Source organism: Puma concolor, chromosome B2, assembly GCF_028749965.1.
Source record: "Puma concolor isolate L17-30 chromosome B2, mPumCon1.1.hap2, whole genome shotgun sequence".
Lineage (NCBI taxonomy): Eukaryota > Metazoa > Chordata > Mammalia > Carnivora > Felidae > Puma > Puma concolor.
In genome coordinates this window covers 66513199-66540600 of record NC_141671.1, presented here as the reverse complement: position 1 = coordinate 66540600, position 27402 = coordinate 66513199, and the positions used below count along the sequence as shown (strand labels likewise).

General features: G+C 34.0%; 1 protein-coding gene across 50 annotated transcripts in view; it reads right to left on the bottom strand.

Moving 5' to 3' along the window:
- The window catches only part of RIMS1 (regulating synaptic membrane exocytosis 1), a 493071-nt gene that overhangs the window by 127767 nt on the left and 337902 nt on the right, over positions 1–27402 (bottom strand). For 14 of the 50 annotated variants that reach the window (XM_086707201.1, XM_086707203.1, XM_086707212.1 and 11 more), the window contains 3 exons: positions 26675–26737; positions 22006–22095; positions 4028–4099 (listed from right to left, as the gene is read on the bottom strand). The exons of 5 other annotated variants lie outside the window; for them this stretch is intronic. In XM_086707201.1, the coding sequence (XP_086563327.1) occupies positions 4028–4099; positions 22006–22095; positions 26675–26737 (225 nt within the window). Of the gene's footprint in view, positions 1–4027; positions 4100–13372; positions 13457–22005; positions 22096–22992; positions 23071–26674; positions 26738–27402 lie in introns of all 50 variants that reach the window. 31 more of the 50 variants (XM_086707214.1, XM_086707215.1, XM_025925570.2 and 28 more) reach the window with 8 other exon arrangements.

The following is a 27402-nucleotide window of genomic DNA, read 5'->3' as shown; positions in this document are numbered from 1 at the left end:
TGAAAGCGTAGACCAAAGGGGCAGTGTCAAAAACCACTTTGCCTGAGGAAGAGAGAGGTAAGTGCCAGAAAGTCTGAATTGTAGGAAAGGAAACTGAGGAGAGTAAATGAAAATGCAGAACTTGAGAGAAGAGCAAGGTTTGGAAATGAGAGATAATGGAACCAAGTATAATTCATTTTAGATGAAAGGAAAGGAGAATTAATCAAGAGATTCTGAGGTACAGGAGTGAAATGCTGACAAAACTCAGGCTATTGAGCCTTGATATTTCAATGAAATGGGATGTGCTAAGAACGTAGGGATGCATGAATGGAAGAAATTAGGAACAACCATACTAGAGAATGGAACAGGGAGTGCATGAGGGATAAGGAAAATGACAGTAACAACTCTTCTTTACTGAGCATCAATATGGAGCCATCTATGCATGCCAGGCACTGCATGTATGTGTGTGTGTGCATGCATGCACACATACATACACATGTATGTTCTTCTTTTGATATTCTCATAACAGTTCTGAGAAGTGTCATTATTCCTATTTTATAGACAGAAAAACTGAGGATCATAGAGTGCCTTGTAAAAAGATAAAGAGCTAACATGTGGTAAAGACAGGATCCACACAGATCCACTGAGTGCCAATACTTGCTCCCTTTGCTGCTTATTGAGATAGGTTTGTTATATCACATTATGAGAAATGGCAAATCCTTGGATATATTGTTAATCTTATAAAACAAAACATAAATATATATCCAAATATCAACTTGTTTGACAAGGTTTAACAGAATTGTCTCCTGAGAGTTTACAGGAACAAAATGTGAAATGGCATTTAATGAATACCTACTCTGCTATATAGATCTATAAATAACTCATAATTTTTAAGCAATAAATAAGTCTTCTAGAAAAAAACTCTAATTCAAACCTAAGTATGTCTCAAGCTAGTTCACCATCTCTAAATGCGTATCTAAATATTTACCACTTAGTACAATCTGTGCCTACTCTCTTCACCTAAGACCAGGGTTTTGACTTGAACTTAAGTAAAACACATTTCTCACCAAAACCTGAGGTTGTCAGTCAGACATTTCTATTGTTGCAAATGGTCTTGCAGTAAATTTCTTCATTGCAGCTTAATAATATAATTCTGTTTTTTTTTAATGACTTGTTACGGGATGGACATGCACATGGTATTTAAGGTCAACAGTTCAAAATGGTTCCTCTTGTAATGGCCATTACAGGCCTATACAGTCCCTTTCCAATAGCCCCAGTACAACATTGGATATACAACCAATTCTAAATACTAGTCCTGACAAAATATCCCCCAGGTAGGTTGCAGAGTATAGGTTCTACAAGAAGAAAAGTCACTAGGGTAGAAATGAGAAATGGTGCTAGCAGGTCATATAGCTGAATTCATATGAGAGTTAAGAGTCAGACTTTTATCTTACTAAGGAACTTCCCAAGAGAATCTGAAGCACTGCTTTCAACGGCTAGGCACAAAAGTCAGACATCAGTTCTGTTTATATTCTGTCTATAACTGGTCACCATCTTTCAAAGTATTTTCTTATAAGACTATTACTCATAAGGCCAAATGTGTTAAGGCCAAAAAGGGCCTTCAAAACTGATGATCATTAAATAGCAAATTTTGCCAGGAGCCAAGGTGTGGCTGTGTGGTATGAATCCTTTGCGTATGCTGTTAGCTTCCCAAAGGCCAAGCATCAATGCCCAAGGCATTCATACTGTGACCTCAATTCACCTGAGGTTAGATGTCAACTCAAGGCATCTTCTAAAGAACTGAGAGCTGACACAAACCTAGAAAATCCAGGCAATTCTTCTTTTGTAACTAATTATTCTGCTCACTTGAGATATATGATATATACTCCAATAAAAGTCAATGGAGAGCTTTAATTATAATAAAACAAATATGCACACTTAAAAGGTTTGAGTTTTCTACATTAAAACCTACTAGCAAAGTAAATAAAGCAAGAGTAATATGAATATGGTCCTTAAGCAGCAAACATTTGAGACTGGGGAAATCAATCACATTCTTGCTATTCTTTTTGGAAGGAAGGAGGATTTGTATTTATTTACAGGTATTTTCAGTGTTGTAGAAGAAAATGCTCAAATATTACTCATTTGTAGTTAAATACCATCAGTTGATTCTAGAATCATCTAGCATTTTGTAAAACAGTATCCTATTGTCAAAGACTTGCTCATTGATATATCCTACTACAGAACTGCACACAGTAGTCACTCAACTAGTAACTGTTAAGTGAATTTAAAAAAGCCTGAACAAAATAAAAATAAGACTTTGAGGGAAAATTTCAATCATGTCAAAAATAATTGAAATTATGTCTGTCTGGGAGGCAGAGGTCAGTGAATGACAGTTAAAGATTAAAAATTTGCCTAAGGAATTTAAGTCACTTATAATGCTAGTTAAGAAACTGCAGTTAACTGAGATGACATTAAATAATATGTAAATAGAAACATAATCAGTACTGTTTCATTGCAGTCTGTCTGTCTACCTACCTATCTATCTGAAGTGCTAGAGCTTTGTACTTCTTTCCTTTCTCAAAGCCTAGCTCCTTTGTAAAATTGAATTTCTACTCAACACTTTTCTGAATTCTCTAAATCCTTGTTCCATTGTGAATTAGATTCCCTAAATAGTCAGTATTTCCATAGATATTAACTAGGAAAAAATCCCATACTCCCTTTATTCACATTCTTTGATGTAACTAATAGCTATTCACACTTATAATCTCAACTCAGAGGTTATATCTCCTGGGAAGCTTTCCTCTTTTGCTGTTCACTATTTTATTCTTTGAACTTAGCACATAGTTGGGCACATATCCTTTCAATGAATAACTGAATGGTACAGAGTCTATCTCAATCAAGCCTATTGTGACAGCTTAGCTGGTGTCTCGCATTTGCCCTCGGATCTTTCAATCCACCTTACAAAATGTTGTTATAGTGTTCTATAATTCTGGAACTCAAAACCAATCATCTGTCTCTCAGCCTATCGATGGTTGATGGATGAATAAAACAGAAGTTGAGACTCTGTTAAATAGCACACAAGGGCATGTGCAACAAAACATCTAGGGAGTTCTCCAGTTTTATTTTCATCACTCTCTCCCAGTTCCTGAAAGAATTCTCCCTCTCAAAATGTATACGGATCCCCCAAAATCAAGAGGAAATTTTAAGCCTCAGTGTTTCTCCCATTTTTTTTTCTTTCTCATGGACTATTCTCTTCACATCTACTTTTATGTATCTAGACTTCACTCAAGCAATACCTTTTATGAGATATTTCCTGTTCCCACTCCATTTTCCCCTGTGTTCCCACTGTATCTTATGCATACCTCTGTAGTAATAGCTACGACACTTTAATACATTCTTTCATTTACATCTGTGTCCCCCTGTATGTTCTCGATAATTTTTAGATGAATGAATAATATGTTAATGGGACATTTGGTGTTTTTTTAACAGCTATGTAAAATAATGTGTTAATATCTTACACCTAAAAATAGCAAAAATATCTGTAAAATTGGATAAATTGCAAAGAAAGGTCAGTAATTCCTTTGACTTTTACATTAACTCAGCAAGTATCTTTTATATACAAGTATAACTTAGACCTATTCACAGAAAAAAGATTTTCTTAAACATCATTCAGATAAATAGCACTCAAAATATTCACGTATCCTAAGTATTACGTTCATTGCTAACATTTAAATAATCTCAGAAACAAAATATTGATGTCCTAATATGTAAGTAGGAATGAGTACAGATTTAGTCCTCCTTAGTAATCAACATGATCACTATGAGAAATATATGAGATTTTTCTTAAACCCTAGGATTTAAGGGCCACCTTCAAATTACCCTTCTCTTGTTTTTTGAGGCCATTCCAATAGGCGAAGTTTATTTAAATGAATGTCTTTAAACACCACAATCTGTGCTTAAGAACCGATCATGTAAAATGAGAGAGAAGGCACCCTTGAATATATCAGCTGAAACAGAAGATGGCCACACAGCACAACACCAAGCCTACCTTTCTGCATCAGAGGCAGTGCCTTTCCTAGTCTGTTTTTGGATGCTAGATCTTTCAGACTTTCTGGAGTGCCTGTGGAATGAAATGTTAAAGAAATACAAAATATATGATGAATAGAGCTACAATAATATCATACAATGATAAAAGCAACAGGCATGAAAATGACAATTATCTTCTTTAAATGGTTTTGTCAGTCAATGCTTTTTAAAATAAAAACAAATGATAATAAATAAAAATAAAAATAAAAATCAGAGTTGGTGCTGGGTGGAAGACACAAGTTGCCCAACAGGAGACACAAGAAGCTCCATTAGTCCAGACAGGGTTGTTTGCAGTAAGGACTTAGTATGGGCTCCTGCTGAGCAACTTTGCCTCTCCTAATGAGTAAATAAACCCAGTGGGGAAATGTAGTGATGACAGATGTGATGACAGCAATGGTTTAGGTGCTGAAAGACCACAAAGGGATGACGTGCCCTCTATTTTACAAGTTGAAACATGGTGCTACAAAGATTTTTTTGTTATTCTTCTCTTGCAAAATATGAACTGAAGAAAAATACTATAGTGAAATATGCTTCACATCACTTTAAATCAAATATTAAAATTATTTCCAAAGTGATCATAACTATGCTTTTGTGACCACGCAGCATCTTAAAAAGCTAATCACATATCACAAACCAAACTAATAAAGTTCCCAATTTACTTTATGTTAGAGAAGTAAATATATGTACACTGAACATTTACAACTTGAAATGCATTTTCCCAAAGAAATGTTTATAGAGAGCGTACCTCCCTAAGCAGCAGTTTACGTATGCCTATTTGACCTAAAATGTGTCTAGCCTACTATATATTTGAAATAAATATAAAATATTGTGGTCAAGAAGTTTATTTAAAAAAATCCCAGAGAAACCATAAAAAGTAATTTGCACTTTAATCTTGATAATTATGTATTTTTATCACAATAGTTGAGTCTTTAAACTTATGCTTATTTTTCTTTCCTATTTCTTCCAACAACAAAGAGAAAACTGTCATTACTTATTAATGCCAGATAATCTGAGTGTATCCTATATGTCAAGCCCTGCTCTGAAGCCCACTAGAAACACACGTCAAAGTAAAAAGTCCACCTTCATGGTGTGTATAGACTTCTGGGGCTGTTCATCTCTCCCCATCTCTTTCTCTATTGCCAAAAACTGGGTTCATTGTGTTGTCCTTCCAATTCAGGGTTTCGGCTGTGTGTTCTTCAGCCTTCTGTTACTGTGACATCTCACTTCTGAGAGATGAAGAAAGGGTTTAGCAGAGGGAAGGAACCATTTCTCACTTACCACTTTCCTTTACTATTTGGAAAAGAGGATATATTGAAGGACAGCTCTATGCCAGGCACTGAGGGAGGCACTGACTTATTTAACCCTCATGACATTCTTTTCAGAAAGTGTCATCTTCATTTCAAAGGTGAGGAAATAGACTCAGGACAAGGCTACTCAGCCAGTAAGTAGTAGAGCTAGGATCAGAATGTAAGTATGTCTGGCCCCTAACCTGTTCTGTCATATACTGTCCAGCAAAGAGAAGGGAGGAAGTAGATTCTGATTATGCCCTTGGGGTACACTCTTGCTCCAGAAGGGAAGAAAGCACGAAATAGGGTACAGGCCTAGGAAAGCACTAAGAGATGATCTCTGATGTGAAAGGCATATCTCCGATATTCTTATTTACTTTGTTGATCCTGTGATCAGGAGAGGTTGATGGTAGTGTGTAGAAGACTAGAGAAGTATGTGGCATGTGCCCAAAATCAATGTGAGATGGTTGTTGCGAAGGAAAGCTTGTTCCTAAGGCAAAGGGAAGGGAGGCATATATATAGCAGGAGCTACTGCAGGCCCAGTAGATATCTGAGCTCAAAATAAAAAGAAATATACCATTATGGGAAATTTATGCATTGTTCTAAGAATGCTCAGGGACTGGGAGGACAATTGTTCCTTTTCTCGTATTCAGCAGAAAGCAGAATGAGAGTACAGAGTTTTAGGCCAATTCATGAAACTCATTGCCATAAAGGTTTTCATTCCTTCACTCATTTATTCACTCAACAAATATTTGCTGGACATGTGTATATGCCAGACACTGCTAGTTGTCTGTGAACACATGCCTGTGAACACACACATATACACAGAAGATTTCTGCCTTCAAATAATTGACATGTTATCTGTAGGAGACAAGCAATAAGCAACAACAACAAAAAGCCCACAAATGAATTACATGGTGGGCTGATATCACATGAGAAGGTGATAAATGCTAACAACAACAAAAAGTCCACTGGGGCAAGGAGGATCAGAAATGTGTGTGAGGGAGGGGCTTGGGGGCAGATGCAGATGGCCATTTTAAGTAAGGTGATCAGGGAAGGAGTCCTTGAATTGGTAACCTAAGATCAGGAGGGAGTTAGACCTGTTATGTATCTAAGGAAAATGTATCCCAGGAAAATGAAACAGCAAGTACAGGGGCCCTAAGGCAAGTTTGTGCCTGGTATGTCCAAGCAACGTAAGGAGACCAGAAAGAAAATTGTTGGAGAGGGAAGAGTCAGATGGCCAAGTTTGGCCATGAGGGGGGTAGTGGTGAGGGACGTGTAGAATCTGGTAGACTTTTGTACAAACTTTTTACCCCTGCACAACAAAAGGGTTATAGCATCTTTTAGAACTTGTCTGCTTTTGTTTCTATCCCTACTAATTTCTATTAATCTTTCTGGACCCCACTGAGATTTTATTTCTGTAAACTTTCAAGTCTTCTTCCTCTTCTGATCCCTATAATATATCTGTATACTAGATTGATTATCACAGCAATCCAAAATGATGGTGGTGATGACAACAATGATGATGATACCAATGACGTCTAACATTTACTAAGAGTTTGCTGTATGCTGGCATGACTGCTTTACCGGAATTAACTCATCTGATCTCACCAATCTAGTGAGGTAGGTACTACTCTTTTATCCCTTTTAAAAATAAAAAGATTGAGGCTTAGAGAGATTAAATAATTTTCTCTAATGCACAAAGTCATTAAATGTGAAAACACGAGGTCAAATGAGACTCCACAATCTCAAAAGCAGTGATCACATTGCGTCTGTGACATAAATGACTCTGGAACACAGTAGTTAAAAGCATGGACACTGGACTCGTACTGTCTGGGATGAACTGTCTGTTTCTGTCTATCAGGGTGATTTTAGTCAAGTTACTTAACCAGTTTGTGCCTCAGTTTTTTGTTCTTACCTGTGAAGTGGAAATAATACTACCACATCGCAAGTTTGCTAACTCTAAATATTTCAACATTACTATTTTTATTATAGTCTTTGTTTGCAACATTACATAAAACAAGGATTTGTAGTAGTTTTAGCATTACTTAGAACTAGCTAGTGGTAAGTGCTATAAAAGTATTATTTAAACTGATAGTTACATATATTTGTTTCATGAAGGTGAAGAATTTTATTTATCTATAATAGTGCCAAACTCAGAGTCACTGTTCCATAACTGGGTGACAAAAATTCATGCAGAGGTTCATACATCTAATTTTTTATATTTTTAACTCACTTGTCAAGAATGACCTTTTTTTTCTCTCTCTCTAAATGCTATAGAAACTTGCTTTTATTGAAGATTCATCCTAAGATTTCTACAAAGGACAGGTTTTTATCATTCTTTTAACCACTTAAAAGGATCTTCAAATTGAGTTAAAATAACATACACATTAATTGTAATAATTCAGTATAAAGGAAGAATAGAGAAGAAAGTAGAAAATTCGAATGTCTTTTCCACTCCAAATCCCAAGTTACAACTATGAATACATTGTATATTTTAAACACAGCTTTTCTTAGAATAGAATCTTGCAACACGTGAAATGGGAAAGATAAGAACAATTCATGTACAGTTATGTATTACACTACTGAAACTACTGATCATATAATCATAAATGGATCATAGTGAAATGAACCACATTCTACCTTACATTACTCTTTCTAAGTTCCTCGCAATCAGGAACGGTATCCATCTGAGTTATCACTGTAATGTCAACACCTAGCACATAGTAGCTGCTCATAGGTATTGAGTGAATGGTTAAAAAAGTAATAATTTGAGTTTTACTCTGTAACTTGAGAGTCTAAAAAAGTAATTAGGGTTACAAAATTCATTTTACATAAAATCAAATAAATTTAGAAATAAAACTTTTCATGTTTTCTGGGCTTCAGTAAAATACAAAATACCATAAAAAATGCCATTTGGTTACTGCCTTATGCATAATGAACTGTCAGTCATTATTATTGGCCCAATATATGCTTACAATGATACAACAAGGCAGCATAGACACAAGTGTAGTCTTCAAGGGACACTAGAATTCAGCTAGTCCACCTACAACTACCTAAATTTACAGATGAGGAAACAGAGTCCCCTAAGGTTTAAGTGACTAATCCAAGATAACAGGGGCTTTAGTAAGTTGGTGAGGACACCATCATGAGCTCATGTCCTTAGGTTCTCTGCCCATTCTGCCATCCAGTGGCTTGCATGATTTAATGTTTACTGGAGGGACCCCTGGAGAGAAGTGAACAAAAGTTACAGTGCTTCTATGATGTCTTAATTATTTTGGGTTTTAACAAGTTTTGTTCTATTAAAAGTTTTTATCATTATTTTACTGTTCACAAAGAATGTTTCTTTGGTTTACACATGCAAGAATCAGAACTATTGAGCTTTCTCTTCACTTCAAAACTTAATACTTGTATGGTTTTGATCCTATAATTCTTAGTTCACAGGGCACAAGTGGAATTCTTTAAAAGTTATCAAACTAAATTCAAATGTAAGGTATGACAATAATTATTTTATTATTAGAGCAAGAATAACGATCTGAAAAGGATCCAATTTTTCATATCCAATGTTCTATATCCAATGTTCCTAATTAATCTAATTTCTTGAAGTTCCATCTTTATTATTCTATTAATTTAAATGTGAAGATTCATAAAATGTACTAATGAAGAGAGGTAATGGTTAAAATCTATTTCTGTGCTATTTTCCTTTCCTCCTCAGTAACTAAACTCAATTAGAGCAATTTCCCAAAGACATTGGTAAATACAGCTTTTCTCAAGATATTACAATTCTATTAAAGTCTAAAGTTAATGTTAATAAAAAAAGTAATACTATTAAAGGTATTTTATAATAAAATGAAAATACAGTATGTTCTGTTTGGGAGAATATGTAACAAAAATCTACCACATAATGTTTTAATTTAATTAGAATTAACACGGATATCATGAGTAAATATCTGTATATTTGCTGGCCAACGATCTACATGGCTTAATGTGGAATGCAAATCCATCCTGTGACTCAAGATGTGACTCATCTTGTGTCTTCATAAGTTTAGGAAGAAAGTATTGTATGTGAATAGAATCTACTTAAATAAGAAATATTCACACACAGTGAAGATAGCTGCATGCAGTTAAGATGCATGTACATTTTTTAAGTATTGATAGTTATATATATGACTATAGCCATTAAACGGACTTAAGTATTTTGGTGAATGAGTATATTTCACTCATTCAAATAAAGAACATCTTTGAAAAGCACAGATAACAAAAGATGTTATGAAACAAATAAAAATGGTAAGTAATGTACTGAATTTATGAATGGTTCTACATTTACTCTGTATCACTGTGGTAACTGCCCTGAATTTCGGAAGTAAAAAAAAAAAAAACAGATGATCTCTTCATTCCAGAAGATTCTCTTAATGAAGAGAGAAGATTCATTCGGTTTGAATCAAAAGAAACCATGTGACGCTTTTGGTCAAAGATTCCAATAGGCAAGTAGCTGCTACTAAGTGACAGGTGTGGGAAACCATACAAATAAGATTATTTGCAAAAGAAAAAGAACTTTAGCAACTTAGGAATTAATCTTAAACACAGCGGGATGCTTTACTTGTTCCAATAATTTACTTCTTTCCAATAATTTAAAGTCCTGGAAAATAGGGTCATTTCATCAAATATTTTTAGTATTTATTTAGGTCACACACCTTAAAAAAATCCTTAAAGATACCATGTATAATGATGCAAAAATATATTTAATCACATATTGGAATTGGTAACTTCAAGTTAATAAAGGGTTAAAATACATGTCAAAATGTACCAAAAGGATATATTGCATTTTCCTGAAAAAGCATTTATACCAAGAATAGTTTAAAGTAGAATTAGTAATAATTATGATTATTTATACTAGTCTTTCACATTTAAGAATGATTGATTCAGCTGTGAGCACTAAACTCAGAACCTTGATGCTTCAGGGTTTTATTAGAACGCATTTGTTTCTAACTTGTAACGCAAAAAAAATTTGATTAGTTTGAAGCCATAAATAGATGCAAATTTTATTAAGATTCATAAACAGAATTATGTATACACAGATTGATAAAAGTTACTTTTTACATATTAAAATGCCATTTACTAAGAGGTATTTTGTTATTGGAGTGATTATTTTTTTTTTTTTAATTTTTTTTTTCAACATTTATTTATTTTTGGGACAGAGAGAGACAGAGCATGAACGGGGGAGGGGCGGAGAGAGAGGGAGACACAGAATCGGAAACAGGCTCCAGGCTCTGAGCCATCAGCCCAGAGCCTGACGCGGGGCTCGAACTCACGGACCGCGAGATCGTGACCTGGCTGAAGTCGGACGCTTAACCGACTGCGCCACCCAGGTGCCCCTGGAGTGATTATTTCTTAAACGTGAACATTTTTAGTAATAAAACTGCAAGGAAATTTTCCCTACAATTTTACAGTCAGAACCATTCCTGGGGTTCCAAATCTATGTATTTTCTTTTTATCATTGTTTTAAATATTCTACAACTTCTAGGAAATTTTTCCAGATCTAGACAAACCTACTTCCATGTTAATTACAAATAAATCTATGATATAGCCTGAGATGACATCAGGACTGTTTGAAACTGAAATTAAATTGTGGAGAAAGGATACATTAAAAATTCTGTGTGTGCATGCATGTGCATACATGCATGTACATGTACATTTATGCTGTAAGAAATAAAGGAGCAGCTAAATGCTTTCCAACTTACTAGGGAACTGTCTTAAGCAAAATTTTTTGTATTACTGCTATAATCAAGTAGGACCCTGATACAGGACGTCCAAAGGCTGATTATATAAACTGTGACTGATTTTAGAATACTCTCTTAGTTACCAGTGACCTGGGGCAAAAGTCACCTGATGCCCAAAACATTATGGGCATTCATCATCTCCAAATTTGATGTTATATTAACTTCATTTGGAAACTGGTAGAAACTTCTGAATAAATAAATAAATCTGATAAGAGGTAAGATGCAAGAGTTAAGTTTGCCAAATGACTGACATGGTTACCTATGAATTTAGCATCTGTTGATTTCGCTATTTCTCTATCATTTTTATGGGCACATATTTCTATATTTTAATAAACGTTTATTGTAAATAACTTTCTGTTCCCTATAGTAACAAGTAATAGTATCTAGCTATTTAAAAAGTATTTCTGGTGGTTGAACATGGATCTTATTTACAAATCGTCATAATAAAAAAATGCGTATTCAGAATTACATATTAGTAAAGGTTTCCATAGTAATCTTACCTAAAATGACCATTTCCATTCCTAAAACTACCCATAAAGTTATATATACAATCTATTAAATCAAATAACAGAATTAATTCATATGTCATTAAGTGACATCTAATTTTCAACTAATTTTCATCTCATGTATATAAGAACTGAAACTATTGTTTGGATATCCATTTTGCTTAATCTATGTCCTGATAAACTTACATTTATATTCGTTATAAAGACCATTATATTTAATTGTCCTATACTCAGTCAGTACATATGATGAAATCCACTGATTCATTTGTTTGGAATAAATTCAAAGGCTTTCCAGAATTGTGTTTTATAAAAGGAAATTCTAAGTTGCTTGAATGGCCAGAACTTTGCTTTTCTTATACATGCTGTGACGCTAGCCATAAGAATAGTGTGCATAGCAGGGCACAATAAATATCTGTTCAATGAATGAGTAGCAATGGATGTAACCTTTGATTTAATTTATATGATTATTTTATATCTTCTTTGAGACTACTTTAAATTTATAATAATTTTTAGATTGGATATTTTACTAATTTGTCTACTCTCAGAAATTCTATCCTAGAAACCAGATAAGTAGCAGAAGGAATTAGTTTTAAATTTCAAATACTTTAAGTCATATTAAAAGGTAAATTTCTTAAAGATTAAAAGATGATAAAATATTCTTAAAATCTTTATAAACTACTAGTTTGTGGTCCTTTCCAACATTTGTAAGATGACTTAATTTTTTCTGGGTGACAGGGTTTAGTTTTCTTTCCATTTGAAATCCTGAAGATATTTCGACTATTTACAGATATTGAAAAAAAAAATTACATCACTCTTAAGTAAGACTGCAATTACTCTGCTATCACCACACATAGTGGAAACAAATAAACAAAAGGAACCTCCTGTATATGCTTGCATGACTAGCTGTTCTGTTTCTGAGCTACCAAACATACTTATCTATTTAATACATATTACCAATGTGTTGACTGAATTTCTACTTAAACTAGAAGAAACATATCCTAAATATCCAATAACCTTTTGTGACCAGTCAGAAAAAGATACTTAAAGATAAGGACTATATATAACAGACACCATAAAACAGGAGAACTGGGTTAACTACAACCGAGAAAGGTAACAAAGCATTTCTGACATATCAGCATGAAGTAGATTCAAAGCACTGATGCTATTTTTAAAAACCTACCTTGTAGACTGGCTCTAGCCCTTGGCAGTATTTGGTTTAAAAACACAATATTCATACGATTTATAAGAACCCATTATTCTACTTTCAATCAGATGTTTTTAATGTACCTCCAAACCTAAAATTATTATTAACAAATTTATATAGTAAAAAAACAAGACAACTGAGATTAAACCGCCAACCGATACAACAAAGAAAAGTCTGTCACAGATTTTAATAAATTTTAAAGCACCTGAAAATTTTTATTTATTCATGAATGTTTAAACAAAAACAATTATTTAAGTGTGTTTCTAGAAAATCAAAACACTGAAACAAATGCCCATTTAAAACAGAACTCTTCCGCTGGATCTGGCTTAGTTTGTCTAAACTATAGCATTTGCATGCCACTCTCATTTCAGGAAACACTCTGAGGTGTGTTACTAGAGGTGGATATGCAAAATATATGGTTCTGGCTCCTGAAAGGAAGTATATCACAACCCACATTTCTTGGTCATCCTTCACTTGGTGGCCTAGAAGCCTGTTGAAGCCACTTGTCTGTGAGGAGGAGTTAGCTAGTACCTGTCATTCTCCGGAGATGCATGCTGGATTTGAATCCTGGGGCTAGGAGGTCGTCTCCTATCTAGGGAGGGGGACCATTTACCCCTGTTTGCCCAATGAACAAGACAGGAAAAAAACAGGACATTTAGTAACTTCTAACATAAAAGAATATATGGAACAACAGGACTGGAAAAGCACCGCAAAAAGGCAAAGGGTAGCTTCTTTGCTCCACAATTTACTCTTGATTTTGATAAGCCTTGGAAAGATAAATTATAATGTTGTAAGAAAATAAATCTTGTTACCCTATAAGTGAACAGAGAAACAACTTACTTGGGAAGATGTTTGAAATCTATTATGTTTAATTGTTTTCTTTTAAACCGTGCTTGTGTATGTATACATATCTGCACACATACATATATATAACTTTAAGTGAAAAAGATGCACCCTTAAGAATTTGGCTTATGTTTGAATAAAATAGGCTTAATAAGCTACCAATACTTAGTTGATACCAGGTGTTGAAATTACTGGATAAAGTGGCAAAGATGAGGTGTGTGAATTTAATACAAAGGAGAAACACAGTTTAGGTGAAAGAAAGAAAAATGTTCTTCAGTGTGGAAACAATGACATTAAGAAATAATTCATAGGAATGCTAACCAGTGAAATCTTAACAAATTTTCTTGGGGGAAACCGTAGCACTAATTACTGAAATTTAAAAATTGTGAGTAAAAAACACTGAGGGATAAAAGTGGGAAATATTACTTGTAAAAAATTCCTGCAAATCTTTATTTGCAAAAGTATCTCCCAATAGATTAAACAATGGTTTTTTTTTATTTCTGTATTTACAATAATATTTTTTGTGAATAACAGTTAAATGAAAGTCTGAATCTTGGTTTATTCTTTGTTAAACTATTTTGAGATTCTGTCTGTGTATAACCACAAATTACAAACACCTAGTTGAAAACTGAAAAGAGACAATAAGGGACAGAGCAGGCCAGATTTGGAAATTTTTACATATTAGATATGAGCATTTTAAACAGGATAATTTGTTAATATTGGCTTCCTTTTATTCAACAAGGGATAACTGAATGATCTTTAAGGACTCATCTAGATATAAGATTTTATAATTATTCAAAGTAAACTGGTCCTGTTGTTTGTTTTTTTTTTTTAATCTGTATTTTTTGCCTTTTCACTTGGTTTATTGGATTTAGTTGATAATCTAGACAAAAACAGCAAAGGGCTGTCAACATGTGACCAGGATATCTGAGACCAGCAGATACTCAATTCTGAAAGCCCTTTGGAAGCCTGCTTCATCAATCAGCTTTAGATAAACTTGTCATGATTCAAGCAGGGCTTTGAGGAAGGTGTGAGGCAAATAAAGATATTCAATAGCAGAATTTAGGCAGAAGAAAAAATTGTGTGACATGTACTCTTAAATGTGTTACATGTTTGTGAAATTAAAAATACTTTGCATTAATTTGAAATTATTTAATAATTTTAGATTATTGAGATAGTTGGTCAACCCAGTCCAAAAGCTTTAAAATATATTTCACTTTACTGGCTTCTGTTCTGAAGAACAATAACAAAAAAATATTTCTAAAATAATTGAAATCACAACCACCCTGTCTTCTACATGAAGCTGGATTCAGTCATGTTAAAACTTGAGGTGCTGAAAGTTTTACAGGATTTGGAAACACAAAAACATGGCTAATGTGTTTTTCTGTAAAGTGATAAGTAATGTTAACTTGACAGGATCATGAGTAACCTTGCTTCTTGAGGCAAAATTCCAGTCCTTGTGTTTATTTAAACAAAAAAGTAAAGAAAATTGCTGTAATTATGAAACATGCAGTGAAAAGCTATGAAGGAGAAAGGTGTACATTTGGAAACAAGCAATTGTGAATGCAAGCTATGAAAAGGTAATTCTTGACAAAATATTTAGCATAATACATGGATTATCTGTACATTCAAAGTCCTTCTGAATATGCTGATATATGGTACCAATATAATAAAATCCATTTGCTTTCCCACCATATATTTAATATGGGAGCAAGACCAACTTATGCTCAATTTTTGTCTAAAGACTAGATATTAGGTAAGTTTTAAAAGAACCCGTATTTGTGAGTTTCAGATATACTAGGATATTTTATATGCTTTTAAATTGTGTGCAACTTCCTTCTCTCCTATTACAAAGAATAAAAGGTCAAAATTTGAATCTTTATCCCCTTGTTATTTTGCCAAAACACAGGGTTCAACTTCCATTTTCATCTTGGAAGGTAGCATAGTGCAGCTGTTAATCATGAAGCTCCTTTTCTTGATTTCTCTTTCCAAACTAGCTTGCCTATAAGTTACACTGGTTATTTACAGTATTTGCACTTTAACATCAGGTATCCTAAATTCATTAATTCAGGAATGTCTATTTGTTGGAGCTCAACCCTTTCACTGTGATCACAGTAGAAGAAAGGTCACTCTGATGGTTAAGGGATGGAATTAACAGGCTGTGAGCTCCTTGCATAAGGAATTGTAGTGTTTTTTGGTTGAGTTTTGACAGTTATATAAACTATGCATTGCACTGAATAAGTAGCTTATATTTGCAAATATCCAAGTAGATAGTAAGTTAATACAGGTAAGAAATAGTGAGAACCTTAAGTAACAGATTACCAGTGGTGAGGGGATCTGCTGATAAGATATAAAGGAATTAGAATTGACAGGTCTTGATATGCAAATAAATGGTTCTTTCATCATGTCTTTTTTCCCCAGCAATAATACACTATAAAACAAATACGCATGTGTTTAAATGTGCAACTAATATTTATGCTTTCATATGTACACATCCTTCAATGGTGCATCTCTCTTGGCAGAACATGGAAAAGCAGCTTAATTATCTGAAAGAGAAATTATATGGAAATGTAAACCATTCACTCCATAAATAGCAAAAGAAGTATCTGTGAGTTGGGGTGCCTGGGTGGCCCAGTCGGTTAGGTGTCTGACTTAGGCTCAGGTTATGATCTCGCAGTTCATGAGTTCAAGCTCTGCAATGCGCTCTGTGGTGACAGCTCACAGCCTGGAGTCTGCTTTGAATTCTGTGTCTCCCTCTCTCTCTGCCCCTCCCCCACTCACTCTCTGTCTCTCTCTCTCTCTCAACAATAAACATTAAAAAAATTTTTTTTAATCTGTGAATTACTGTAATATTAGAACCTAAATCTGAACAAATGAGACAACTGATTATATACTATTTTTATATTCTAATCCCACTATTTATTTTAGTCCTTTAAAATGTGTGTGATGGGGTACACTTGGTGGGCTCAGTCGGAAGAGCATGTGACTCTTACTCTCAGGATTGTGTGTTTGAGCCCCACATTGGGTGTAGAGATTACTTAAAAAGAAAATCTTTAAAACAATGGCTGATGGCTATTAAGGAGGGCACTTCTGATGAACACTGGGTGTTATATGTAAATGATGAATCACTTAATTCTACTCCTGAAATTAATGTTACATTATATGTTACCTAACTGGAGTTTATAAATAAAAACTGGAAACAAAAATACATAAAAAGAAAAAAAAAAAAAGAAAAAAAACCCTCATTTTTCTCAATATTGTTTTAAAGTAAAATTAATATACTTATACTGTTTTTTAATTTTAATTCAATTCCAGTTTATTTATTTTAATTCAAATTACAGTTGTTAAGTTTTAGGTAGGCACCTCCTTTCCCTTATTACTCATGTTTTCCATGTAGAGGGAAATTTATTCAAGCAAGCTCCTAGTCTCTTTCTACCCTTCGCCTCAGGCTACCCCAAGAAAGGAGGACTGGCTTATAAAATCAGTGACTATGTTAAAGGACCAGGCACAGGTAACTTAGTCCTTTCTGGATGACTCCTTCCAGATCAAGCTACCTACAAATGGTAAATGCTACAGGACATAAACCTACAAAGCAGCTGTTAAGATGTGAGGCCTGGGCCTGAACCTGTCTTGTGGTTCTGTGAATCTGGCTGATTCTAGGGTGAGTTAGTTATTAACAAGCTTATAGACCTAAAGTCACAGCTTCTAAACTTGTTCACTGTATTTACGGTGATAATTAGATGTCCCTTCTTCTAGTTCTTGGGTCTAGCTCACAATTAGACCCAAATTTGGGAGCAGAAAATAGGGTGTATCTTTTAAGTTCCCCAAATCTCCAAATCGAGCATTTACTAAGTAAAAAATAATAATGCTATCACAAGAGATGGCAAGGACAAATAAGATATGATTCCTGTCCTCCAGGTATACAATATAGCAAAAGAAATAAATACCCTATTAAGTAAAATATAACGTGTTTTAATAGAAATATGTAGTATCATGTGGGCCCAGAAAGTAAATAATTCTGACAAAAGAGAAGGGGGGGGGTAGTATAAATGGGTTTTATAAAAGCTATGGTTATTAGACCTAAATTTTTGAAGAATGAGTAAAAATTTTAAGCAGACAACAAAGGAAAAATGGCATTTTAATTTTTAATGGATAGAAAACTTGAGACAAGAAGGAATAAATACTACTAATAAAGCTCATGAAAAAATCAATTGGGCAAGAGTGACAAGGGAAGGGCTAGAATATAATTCAATATAATCAAGGTAGGGGATCTGTTTGGGAGATTCTGAAAAGAGAACTGATAGGATTTACTGATTCACTGAATGTGAAGGAGCAGGAAAAATGTTTCCAGCTAATGTGCTTTATTATATGTCAAAGCCATCCTAATAAGAGGGAAATTTAGGGAGAGAAAGTATTTTGCTATAAAAGGATGTAAGGGGAGTGGTGCTGAGTGACTTAATTGGTTAAGCATCCGACTCTTGGTTTGAGTTCAGGTTATGATCTCACGGCTCATGGGTTTGAGCCCTGCATTGGGCTCTGTGCTGAAAGTACAGAGCCTGCTTGCAATTCTCCTCCCTCCCTCCCTCCCTCTCTCTCTCTCTCCCTGCCCCTCTCCCACTTATGCTCTGTTTCTCTCAAAATAAATAAGTAAATAAACTTAAATTAAAAAAAAAAGAAAGGATGTAAGAGGAGATAATGAATTTAAATTTGACATTTTGATGTACACAAATGGCAACTTTTAAAATTTAGACCTAGCACTCAAGGGAAAGTTCTGGCCTGGTCAATTACAGTAGAGTGTTGTCTTCATAGGTATTAATTAGAATGGAAGTTTTTGATAGAAATATAATTTCAGGGACAGAATGAGTGGGGCAAGACAAAAATGAAGATGGAGCCAGGAGAACACCTATCCGTGTGGGGTGAGATAGGAAGAGAAGCCTGCAAGAAGAGGCTGGGTCATAACCAAGGCCTAAGAAAGAAAATTTGTAGAAGGTACTAAATACAAGAGAGGTTCAAGTGACTGGGTGGTTAATGCAAAATGTTGCAAGACACTGTTGGACAATTAGGGAGCCAGTGTAGTTCATAGAGGAATTTCAGCATAGTGGTAGAGCCACGGTAAGGGGTAGAAGTCAGACTGCAGGATTTACTAGGAGGTTAAAAAATGGAGGCAGTAAGTATACACTACCATTTCATGAGCCTTCAGTAAGGCTGTGATTTCTGTGAACAGTCAAGGAAGAAGACAAAATATCCCAGGAAAGCAAATGTTCTTCAGTAGCTCTAACAATAAATGCTTCTGAACATTTCAGTAATAATTTGTTTTAAAATCTTGGAAAGAAAAGGTTAATGGCAGGTCTATAACTTACTCATTCCCAAACAGGGAACAAGGGGAATGAATGACCTCAACAGACCCTGAATAAAGATGAAGGAAAAGTGAAACAACCTTAACTAAACTTCCTTGTAAATATTCAATGGTATTTGCTAACGAAAAGATAAAGGAGAGTCCTCTATTAGACATCTTTAGTAGGAAATTATTAGTCTTTCTAGACCTTTTATTGCAATTAAACCCAAATTTTCTTAAGCACGACTAGAATGAGCAATGGGGTAATCCATAATTATTTTTGTTATTAGTGTAATCAACAGAATACACATTGAAGACACTCAAAAACTGAAATGGCTTCCTTTGCAAACAGTGCTTCTACATGCATTATTCAGCCTGGGCCAAACCATCCTAATGAAGGAGACAAAATGGACTCCTTCAAGAAAAGAATAGGTCACTAGTGCCTGGTGCTCCTTTATCTTTGAATCATTAGTGAACTATGGTGTTGGACACTGAGTCTGCTTTGACAGTTTCATTCTTTGCACTGACACAATACTTCATTTGTTTTAAAAGTGAGTGAAAATTCTTCAGAAAAGGGCACTGAGTTGATATAACAACATACAAACATTCATCAAAATGGTTTAGAATCAGCAACTTGTTTAGTTCACGACGCTGTGGGCTGTGGAAATACGTTACTATCTAAAGTATATGAAATTATGTTTAAAAATTTTCTTTAACATTTTATCTACTATGTATAAATTAGGTATTAACATAAGAAGCTCTCTGCTCAATCAGAGAAATTAATAACCTGGAAAGCCCTCTAAACCTCTCCATTTCTACTCTGTGCACATCCTGTCTAGGGACTTTAGCTTACAGTGGAGAACAAAGTCACCACTGTTGATACTATGATGTTCTGCCCCAAAGCTGCTTATAGGCGTGTGCACAAAAGGGCATCTGAACTCCCTATCCTCCAAACCAGTAAGAATCTACAGCTTCTGTAATTTTCTTGATGAAACCTATCTCATTTATTTTCTTCTTGGCAATAAAGTTGACCACAATAAATTAAAGATCAATGAGAATACCAATTCCTGCCTCTCTGTCTCATTTTTTAATGGAAAATTTCTTTGTTATTCAATATATAGTGAATATAGATTTCAATCATACTTTTCTTCTATCAAAAGTAAGTACATTCACTTAGACCTTAGACTATTGTGACCGGTACAATAACTTGGCCAGAATATTTGTCTACAAGCTGATCTACTTTAAGGGTATTATCTGAGAGGTTAAATATACCAACACATGGATTTGTGAACCCTATGGCTTTAGTGTAACAAGGGAACATATGCTAGATAGGCTTCAGCATAAGGATAAACCTGTGGTATCCAATACAGTAGCCACAACCCACCAGTGTCTACTAAGCACTATGAAAACAGACATGCAAAATATCTATACTTTTTAATAGACTATACGTCATAATGATATGTCAGATATCATTGTCAGATATATACTGGGTTAAAGTATTAAATTTAACTTCATCTTTTTAATATGGTAACCAGAAAATTAAAAATTATAAATGTGGCTTGTGTTATACTTCTATTAGCTAGCACCTATATAAAGATATTAAAAATGTTACGGTGTTGTTGTAGTCAGAATATTCTACTGACTTGAACAATTCTGTCTTGTTTTAATACCAAACAGAACATATAAGGAAATAAAAAATAAGTAAAAAATATAAAAACATTTTTCTGGCTACTCTTGTATTTACTTTTTTCTTGGGGAGAGGAATAATATATAACAAAAGAGTTAAAATAGAACAATTTCAGCTGTGATTTTAGAAGACCCAATAACCATTTCAACTAAAATTTCTACTACAAATATAAAAAAAAAATACAACATATATAAGTTAGATTCTACTGTTTACTATTACAAAATAGAAAAATACAAAAGAATTAAAAACAAAAAAGTAAACTTCTCAGTAGAATGTTATGACAACAGTAAAAAAAGGGTGTGTATATCTGTACCGATTATTCAAGTCCAGAAATAAACAGCTCATAAACAAATAAACAGATTTAGTCTAGAAAGATTGCTAAAGAAAAGCTTTAAGCAGCCTTTAAAGAAGAGAAGTGGGTTACACATTAGCATCACTAAACATTTTTTCTTCAGGGTTTGTAAAGAGGGAGTAAACAAATCTCCAGTGACTGACTTCTAATTGAAAAGAAAAAAATTACATCCAAGACTATCAATGATAACCAAGTTTACTGAGATAGAAAGTTCCACTACGATGGAAAAATTAGCTGCTCAAAATTAGGAGACCATATAATACAAAAACACTGAATACATTTGAATTAAAATCAGAATTATTTATTAATCAATTAAAAGTGTTAAGCAAAACTGTGCGTGTATGTATAATGTGTATTTATTTTGTAAGGCATCATAAGATCTAAGATAGACATAACATTTTTTGTTGTCAAAATGTAACTTACTGCAAAATGTGATCTATATCAAAGAGTAGGTTGACTAAACAGCGAATATAAATTCACATGGCAAGTTTTCTACCTAAATGAAATTCTTACTTTAAGTTTGGGAAAGACTGCTGAAACCTACAAATACTATTTATCATCGGAACTAATAGGAAAGTGATCCTCCCCTTCAGATAACTCACTGAACCTTATCACATTATCAGCATACTGAAGGCTCCCTGAGTAGTGTGTAAATAAAACCACTGAACAGGAACAGAAGGGAAAAAGCAGCAGCCAGAAGCAGTTACAAATTACATCACACCATTTGCAACAACATTCATGGAAATATGTGTATGTGTGCCCTCGGGCTGACCCACATACACATATCTCTAGGTAGATGTGTATCATAAGGGGAGGGGGGAATGGAGACAGTTAGCAAAGTGAACATGAATGAATAAACCTGTGAGACTCACATGAAACAAAACAAAGTGATTAAAAAAAACCACTAGTACAAATGACAGGGAATTAAGAAAGTCTTTATTTTATACCTTTCTCGTTCTGGTGAATGCAAACTAGTATCTGGTCTCAAGCAGTTGGTACTAGCACTCCTAGCCCTGTCAAGGGAGGGCTGCAGTTCACTAGTGCCAGTGCATTGCATCCAGTGGTAGAAGAGAAAGACAAAGAAAACAAAGAAAGGAAGACCATGTTAGAGAGTAAAGCATAAAATAATGTCCCCTTTACATAAAATGTAGAATCACTGTGATTCAGTTCATAAGGGTGTGAGAGAGCTGACAGGATGGCAGTGCAAAATTTTGTTTAGAAAATGAAACTAAACAAAGATTATGCTTGAATTGGGTTGCATAATTTTTTTAAAAGGGTCTCAGACTGAAAAAAAAATGAGACTAAAATCACACCTTCTTATGAAAAAACTGGGATACAAAAAGCACTAAAACAAAATGCCTAAAACTTCATTACCAAGAACAGATGCCACACCAAAACAAAATGAAGGACATCAGAGAAGAAAAAATTTACAACTCAACTATTTTGGGTCACAACACTAGACAAGGGAAGTGGAAGGCATGACTTCCAAATGTTCTTACCTAACCAATATTTCATCAGTAAATCTCAATACTCTTGTGTTAAAGCATTCATGATGAAGGGGAAAGTCCTGTCTAGTCACTGACTTGGTTTTGGTATGTGCAGGCAGAATTGAGCTTCACAAATCAAAATTATCCAAAAATAAAATAATATAAAATTAATTATCATAATTAAAATCAACAAACAAAATAACATAAATGACAAGACAACTAGAATTCTGATATTTGAGTAATTAGATTTCATTTAGAGAGATAATCTAGAATAAATTTTATAATTAATTAAAGTTATTTTTAGATATCATTAATTTAATGTTTCTCTGCATATAATTACTCTCAAGAAGAAATGGTACTGCTTTCTTAGAATTTAAATTTGTTATTTTTAGTAGGCAAGGGATTCAGGATTAGTTTACAACTGGGACTCACTGTCATGACTCTTACCTGTAAATATTCCAGTGAGAACTGTTCTCTAATAAAGGCATCTTAGGCGGTAATGTTTTATAGTGCCTAACAAAATATCTGGAACGTGGCCACACAAACACGCAGAAAACAGAAAAATATACAGGAAGCAAATTTTACTAAGACACAAAAAAAATAGGAGGCCTATAAAGCTAAAATCAAAGACGCATCTTTTTTTTCCCCAGAATAACCACAATAATTATTTGAAGGTAGAAGAATCATTAAAATATGGAATCATAGACATTGTTTTCATAATTAAGATAAAGACTCAAAATTATAATTGCCTTAATTTGAAAAATATCTGCTAACAAACTTCTATGAGTTAATCAATATTTAAATGTACTCTTTAAATCTTTGATTTAATTTTATGCCTGCTTCTATGGAAGTAAACAACTCATACCTAAACGTACTAACCAAATAATTTATGTAATTTGGGAATTAAAATATGACTGAGAGAGTTAACATTCTAGTAATTAGCAAAGCGCTAACCAGCATGGCAGGGAGAAAGCTGATCACTGCATCAGACTGCAGTAAGAGAAGGCACCACCAACACATCAAGTGGCTGCAATGGAGGAAATCCTTCCCATTTATTGGCTTCTGAATTCAAATCCAACCACAGGTAAAATTGATCACTGGAAATTAAATGGGATGGGCAATAGATGCAAACGGGAATATGGATTTTGATTTCGCAGAAAATGGCAGAAAAAAGCCCAACTTTATCTGAGTTCTTTTAAGATCTATGAGGGATTCTGGATGGTTTGTACTACACCAAGCACAAACTAGGTCCAGTTAATTAATTAATTTTTTGATGATTTAATAATGTTTCTACAAGTTTAATTGTTGTTATGAAAGCCCCTTGTCTATTTTGGCCTACATTAAAATACAATAAATAGGGAAGGGAATAAACATTTGCTAAGGACATACTAAACATTTAAACACCCCACTGGTTTACTCATATTTATACTAATGGCTAAATGAAAGGAAATCTCTTAAAGGTTCAGTTTAAAAATATATTCGAGTACCATATTTGAATACTAACTGAGGACATATTTTACTGAAACTAAGGATTTTGCCTGCTTCGCAGACAATAGTCTTATTTTCAACTCTTAGCCTTAGCAAAATATCTCTAATACCAGTTGCTATATTACTTTTTAAAGCAATTGGTTCAAAAGTGATTATTCAGGAACACTCTAACAAGGATTAGCAAAGAATGTGAAACAGAATGGAAAATAGCATAATATTTATTTATAGTATGAAGTTCTAAATTCCCACCTTGGCTTTACCACTTAATGACGGACAGCTATTGAATTTTCTGTACAACATTACTTTCTTGGGTTATGTTTTTATGAAAAAATGGTTTAATGGTTAAATAAGTAAATAAATACTTATTATTATAAATACTAAATTATAATAATTATAAGTTATAAACATAGTAACTGGATATTATGTATTAATTATAAAAATAAATAGGCAGAAAATGAATTAAACAACATGAGACAGATTTCTTTAGTATATGACTTTAACATACTGTGCATATTAAATCAGTAGGGAGGGACTGTAATTTGCAATGTTTCCAAAATCTGTTTGACTCACAAACTCTTTTATTGGCACAGCACCAACTCCTCAGAATCTAATTTTGGAAAAACTAGATTTTCCAAGTTTGGTGGAAAATGTCAATACACCTGATTTTGAATCCTTGCTCTGTTACTTATAAAATTAAACTTTCTCAGGATCTTTCCTCATCTGTAAAATTAGGATAATAACATTCATATAATTACTGCCAGGGAATTGAGATAAAGTATATTAATGACAATACTATGCTTGGTGGCCAATGAACTTTATTTTCATTGTTTGCTAGAAAGTAGCAAATTCTTAAATTTTATTCTTCAAATTCCAAAGTAAATATGATATTATGTATTTTGAAGATTGTACAAAATAATGAAATTACCAGTATATCATACTTTTCATATCCTTGTATTTCACCTTTAGAAGTAGATAACATGGGAAAGAAAAAAATATATATTTAGCTGTTCTGTTTAGACTACTGGTCTAAATTTATTTTGTTTTGTTTTTGTTTTATTGTTTTTACAGTTATAGTCAAATCAACAGAGCTATGAGAAAAAAAGAAAACATTGTTCCTATAACAAACTATTTGTCAGAAAGAACAAGTAATAGTAAGCCTGGGCAGTTGAGCATTATAAAGAATTTGAGATAATATTTACAACATTTCTCATTTTATATTTTTTCCCTAGTTCACAATCATAACTACTATTTCCTCATTTCCCCCCCCCCCCATGGTGCTACAAGCAAACATGAAAGTAGTTATGAGTAGGCTAATTTTATATATATATAAAGTTGAAATAATTCTTATTAGCATGATCATATTTGCAATACTGAGCAGAACCATATGTTCCATCTAGACAAAATAAATCCTGCATTTGACCAAGTATTGCATGCAGGTGCTCCAGGTCTAGCTCTTCCTTCGCCTTGCTACTGTCTTTCTGTTGGCCAAATATATGAAAGAGTCTGTCTGTGTGTTGGTTTGTTTCACTGACTTTCTATTTCCTTAGTTTCTATTAACTCCAAATTGACAATAAATATTTACAGACTGCATTCTATGAATAATCTGTAAGAGATTTTATGCATTAATTTATTTATTCTGGATGTGAAATCTAAGATGTAATGAGATGACAATAAAGTATCAGGTTCTTAGCTCCAGTTTACAGGAGAATATTCCATCCCCTTTTCTTCTCATCTTTAAAGAAGCATCATATTGTTTGTTACATGCTTTTAGGAGGAAGTCTGTATTGTAACCCTTCTGGACTGGTGGTGGGGGGGATGGAGGGAGGGAAGGTTTAGAAGTCAAAGGTCAAAGATTCTCATTCTTCATCAAGAAGGAAGCTGATGTTCAGTCGGCAACAAGTGACTCCTGAAGATTTTATTAAAAGCAAACAATATCTGGGGCACCTGGGTGGCTCAGTCGGTTAAGCATCCAACTTCGGCCCAGGTCATGATCTCACGGTTTGGTTAGTGAGTTCGGGCCCATGTCAGGGTCTGTGCTGACAGCTCAGAGCCTGCAGCCTACTTCAGATTCTGTGTCTTCCCCTCTCTCTCTGCCCCTCCCCTATTTATGCTCAGGCACGTGCTGTCTCTCTCTCTCTCTCCAAAATAAAGAAACATTTAAAGAAAAATAAATAAAAGCAAACAGAATATCAACCATACTAGATTCCAAAAGGAAATTTTAAAAAGGCTAAAACAAACTTATAATCACGAAAACAGTAACACTGCCATGCACAGATAAGACCGCTTGTGACTAGACAGGTGTGTGTATGTTGTTGGGGAGGTTGGGGTGGGGGGCTGCTCCCTGGTGAGCATTTAGAATTGTAATTGCAAAATTGGCTCCTCAGTTTTAGGAATGTGTAAAACAGTTCCAAAGAGGCTCATGAATCAGTCTCTGGATTCTGAATATACAAACAGGAAAGCAGTCTGCCTGGATTAGAATTGAAATATATTTGGAACCTTTCCACAACCTCCAATAAAACAAAACAAATTTTGAATTAATTTAACATATTTGTCATCATACCATTAAGGGAGAGAAGAAAGAATAGTAGAATGGAAAGAGAGTCATCACACACAGTTACCATTACCAAATCCCTGTATTTACCTGGTAGTATGGAGGCATTCTGCACTTCGTCCTCGTTTTGCTCTGGGCAGCATAAGAAGCTCACTGCACAGACAGGATGGGTGGTGAATGGAACAGATAAATCATGAGGCATTAAATGACATGGGTTATGCCAATGGTATGCCGATGAAAACATGAAAAGGGAAGAAACCAGATTGTCTGCACTAGCATATTTGCTTGAGAGGTTAAACAAAAAGAAACATGACAGTATTTTAAAAAATTTAAACAATAAAGTACAAACATTATGGTCAAAGTCCTAGCTGTTGCTGATTTGCTATTATATCTCCAAGTGACTTTACAAAATACTAAAACAAAACTAAACTAAACCCTCCCAAAATAAGACATAGAAATCTATTTCCAATTCCAGATACTTGGATATTTTAAAGACCTTTGAAAGGCCTATACACCTGGCCTTTCTCATGCTAATTGGAACCCTAAGCATGATAGTCCTCTTGGTTTCTACAGCCACTAAAAACACAATATCACATATTAGTTTTTTTTTTAACCAATCATGAATATACTCAATTAGAATTGTTTTAAGATTGTACTTTTTCTACACTCAAATTAATCTCACTTTATTAAATGCCTTGGTCAAGAAGTCTTTTTTTCCATCCTCACCTAACATCATAGTGGCCCCAATGAATGTTGACAAAGTGACCCTCACTCAACTCAACTCAGGCTGAGCAGTGTGGAATCCTATTCCTCAGAGT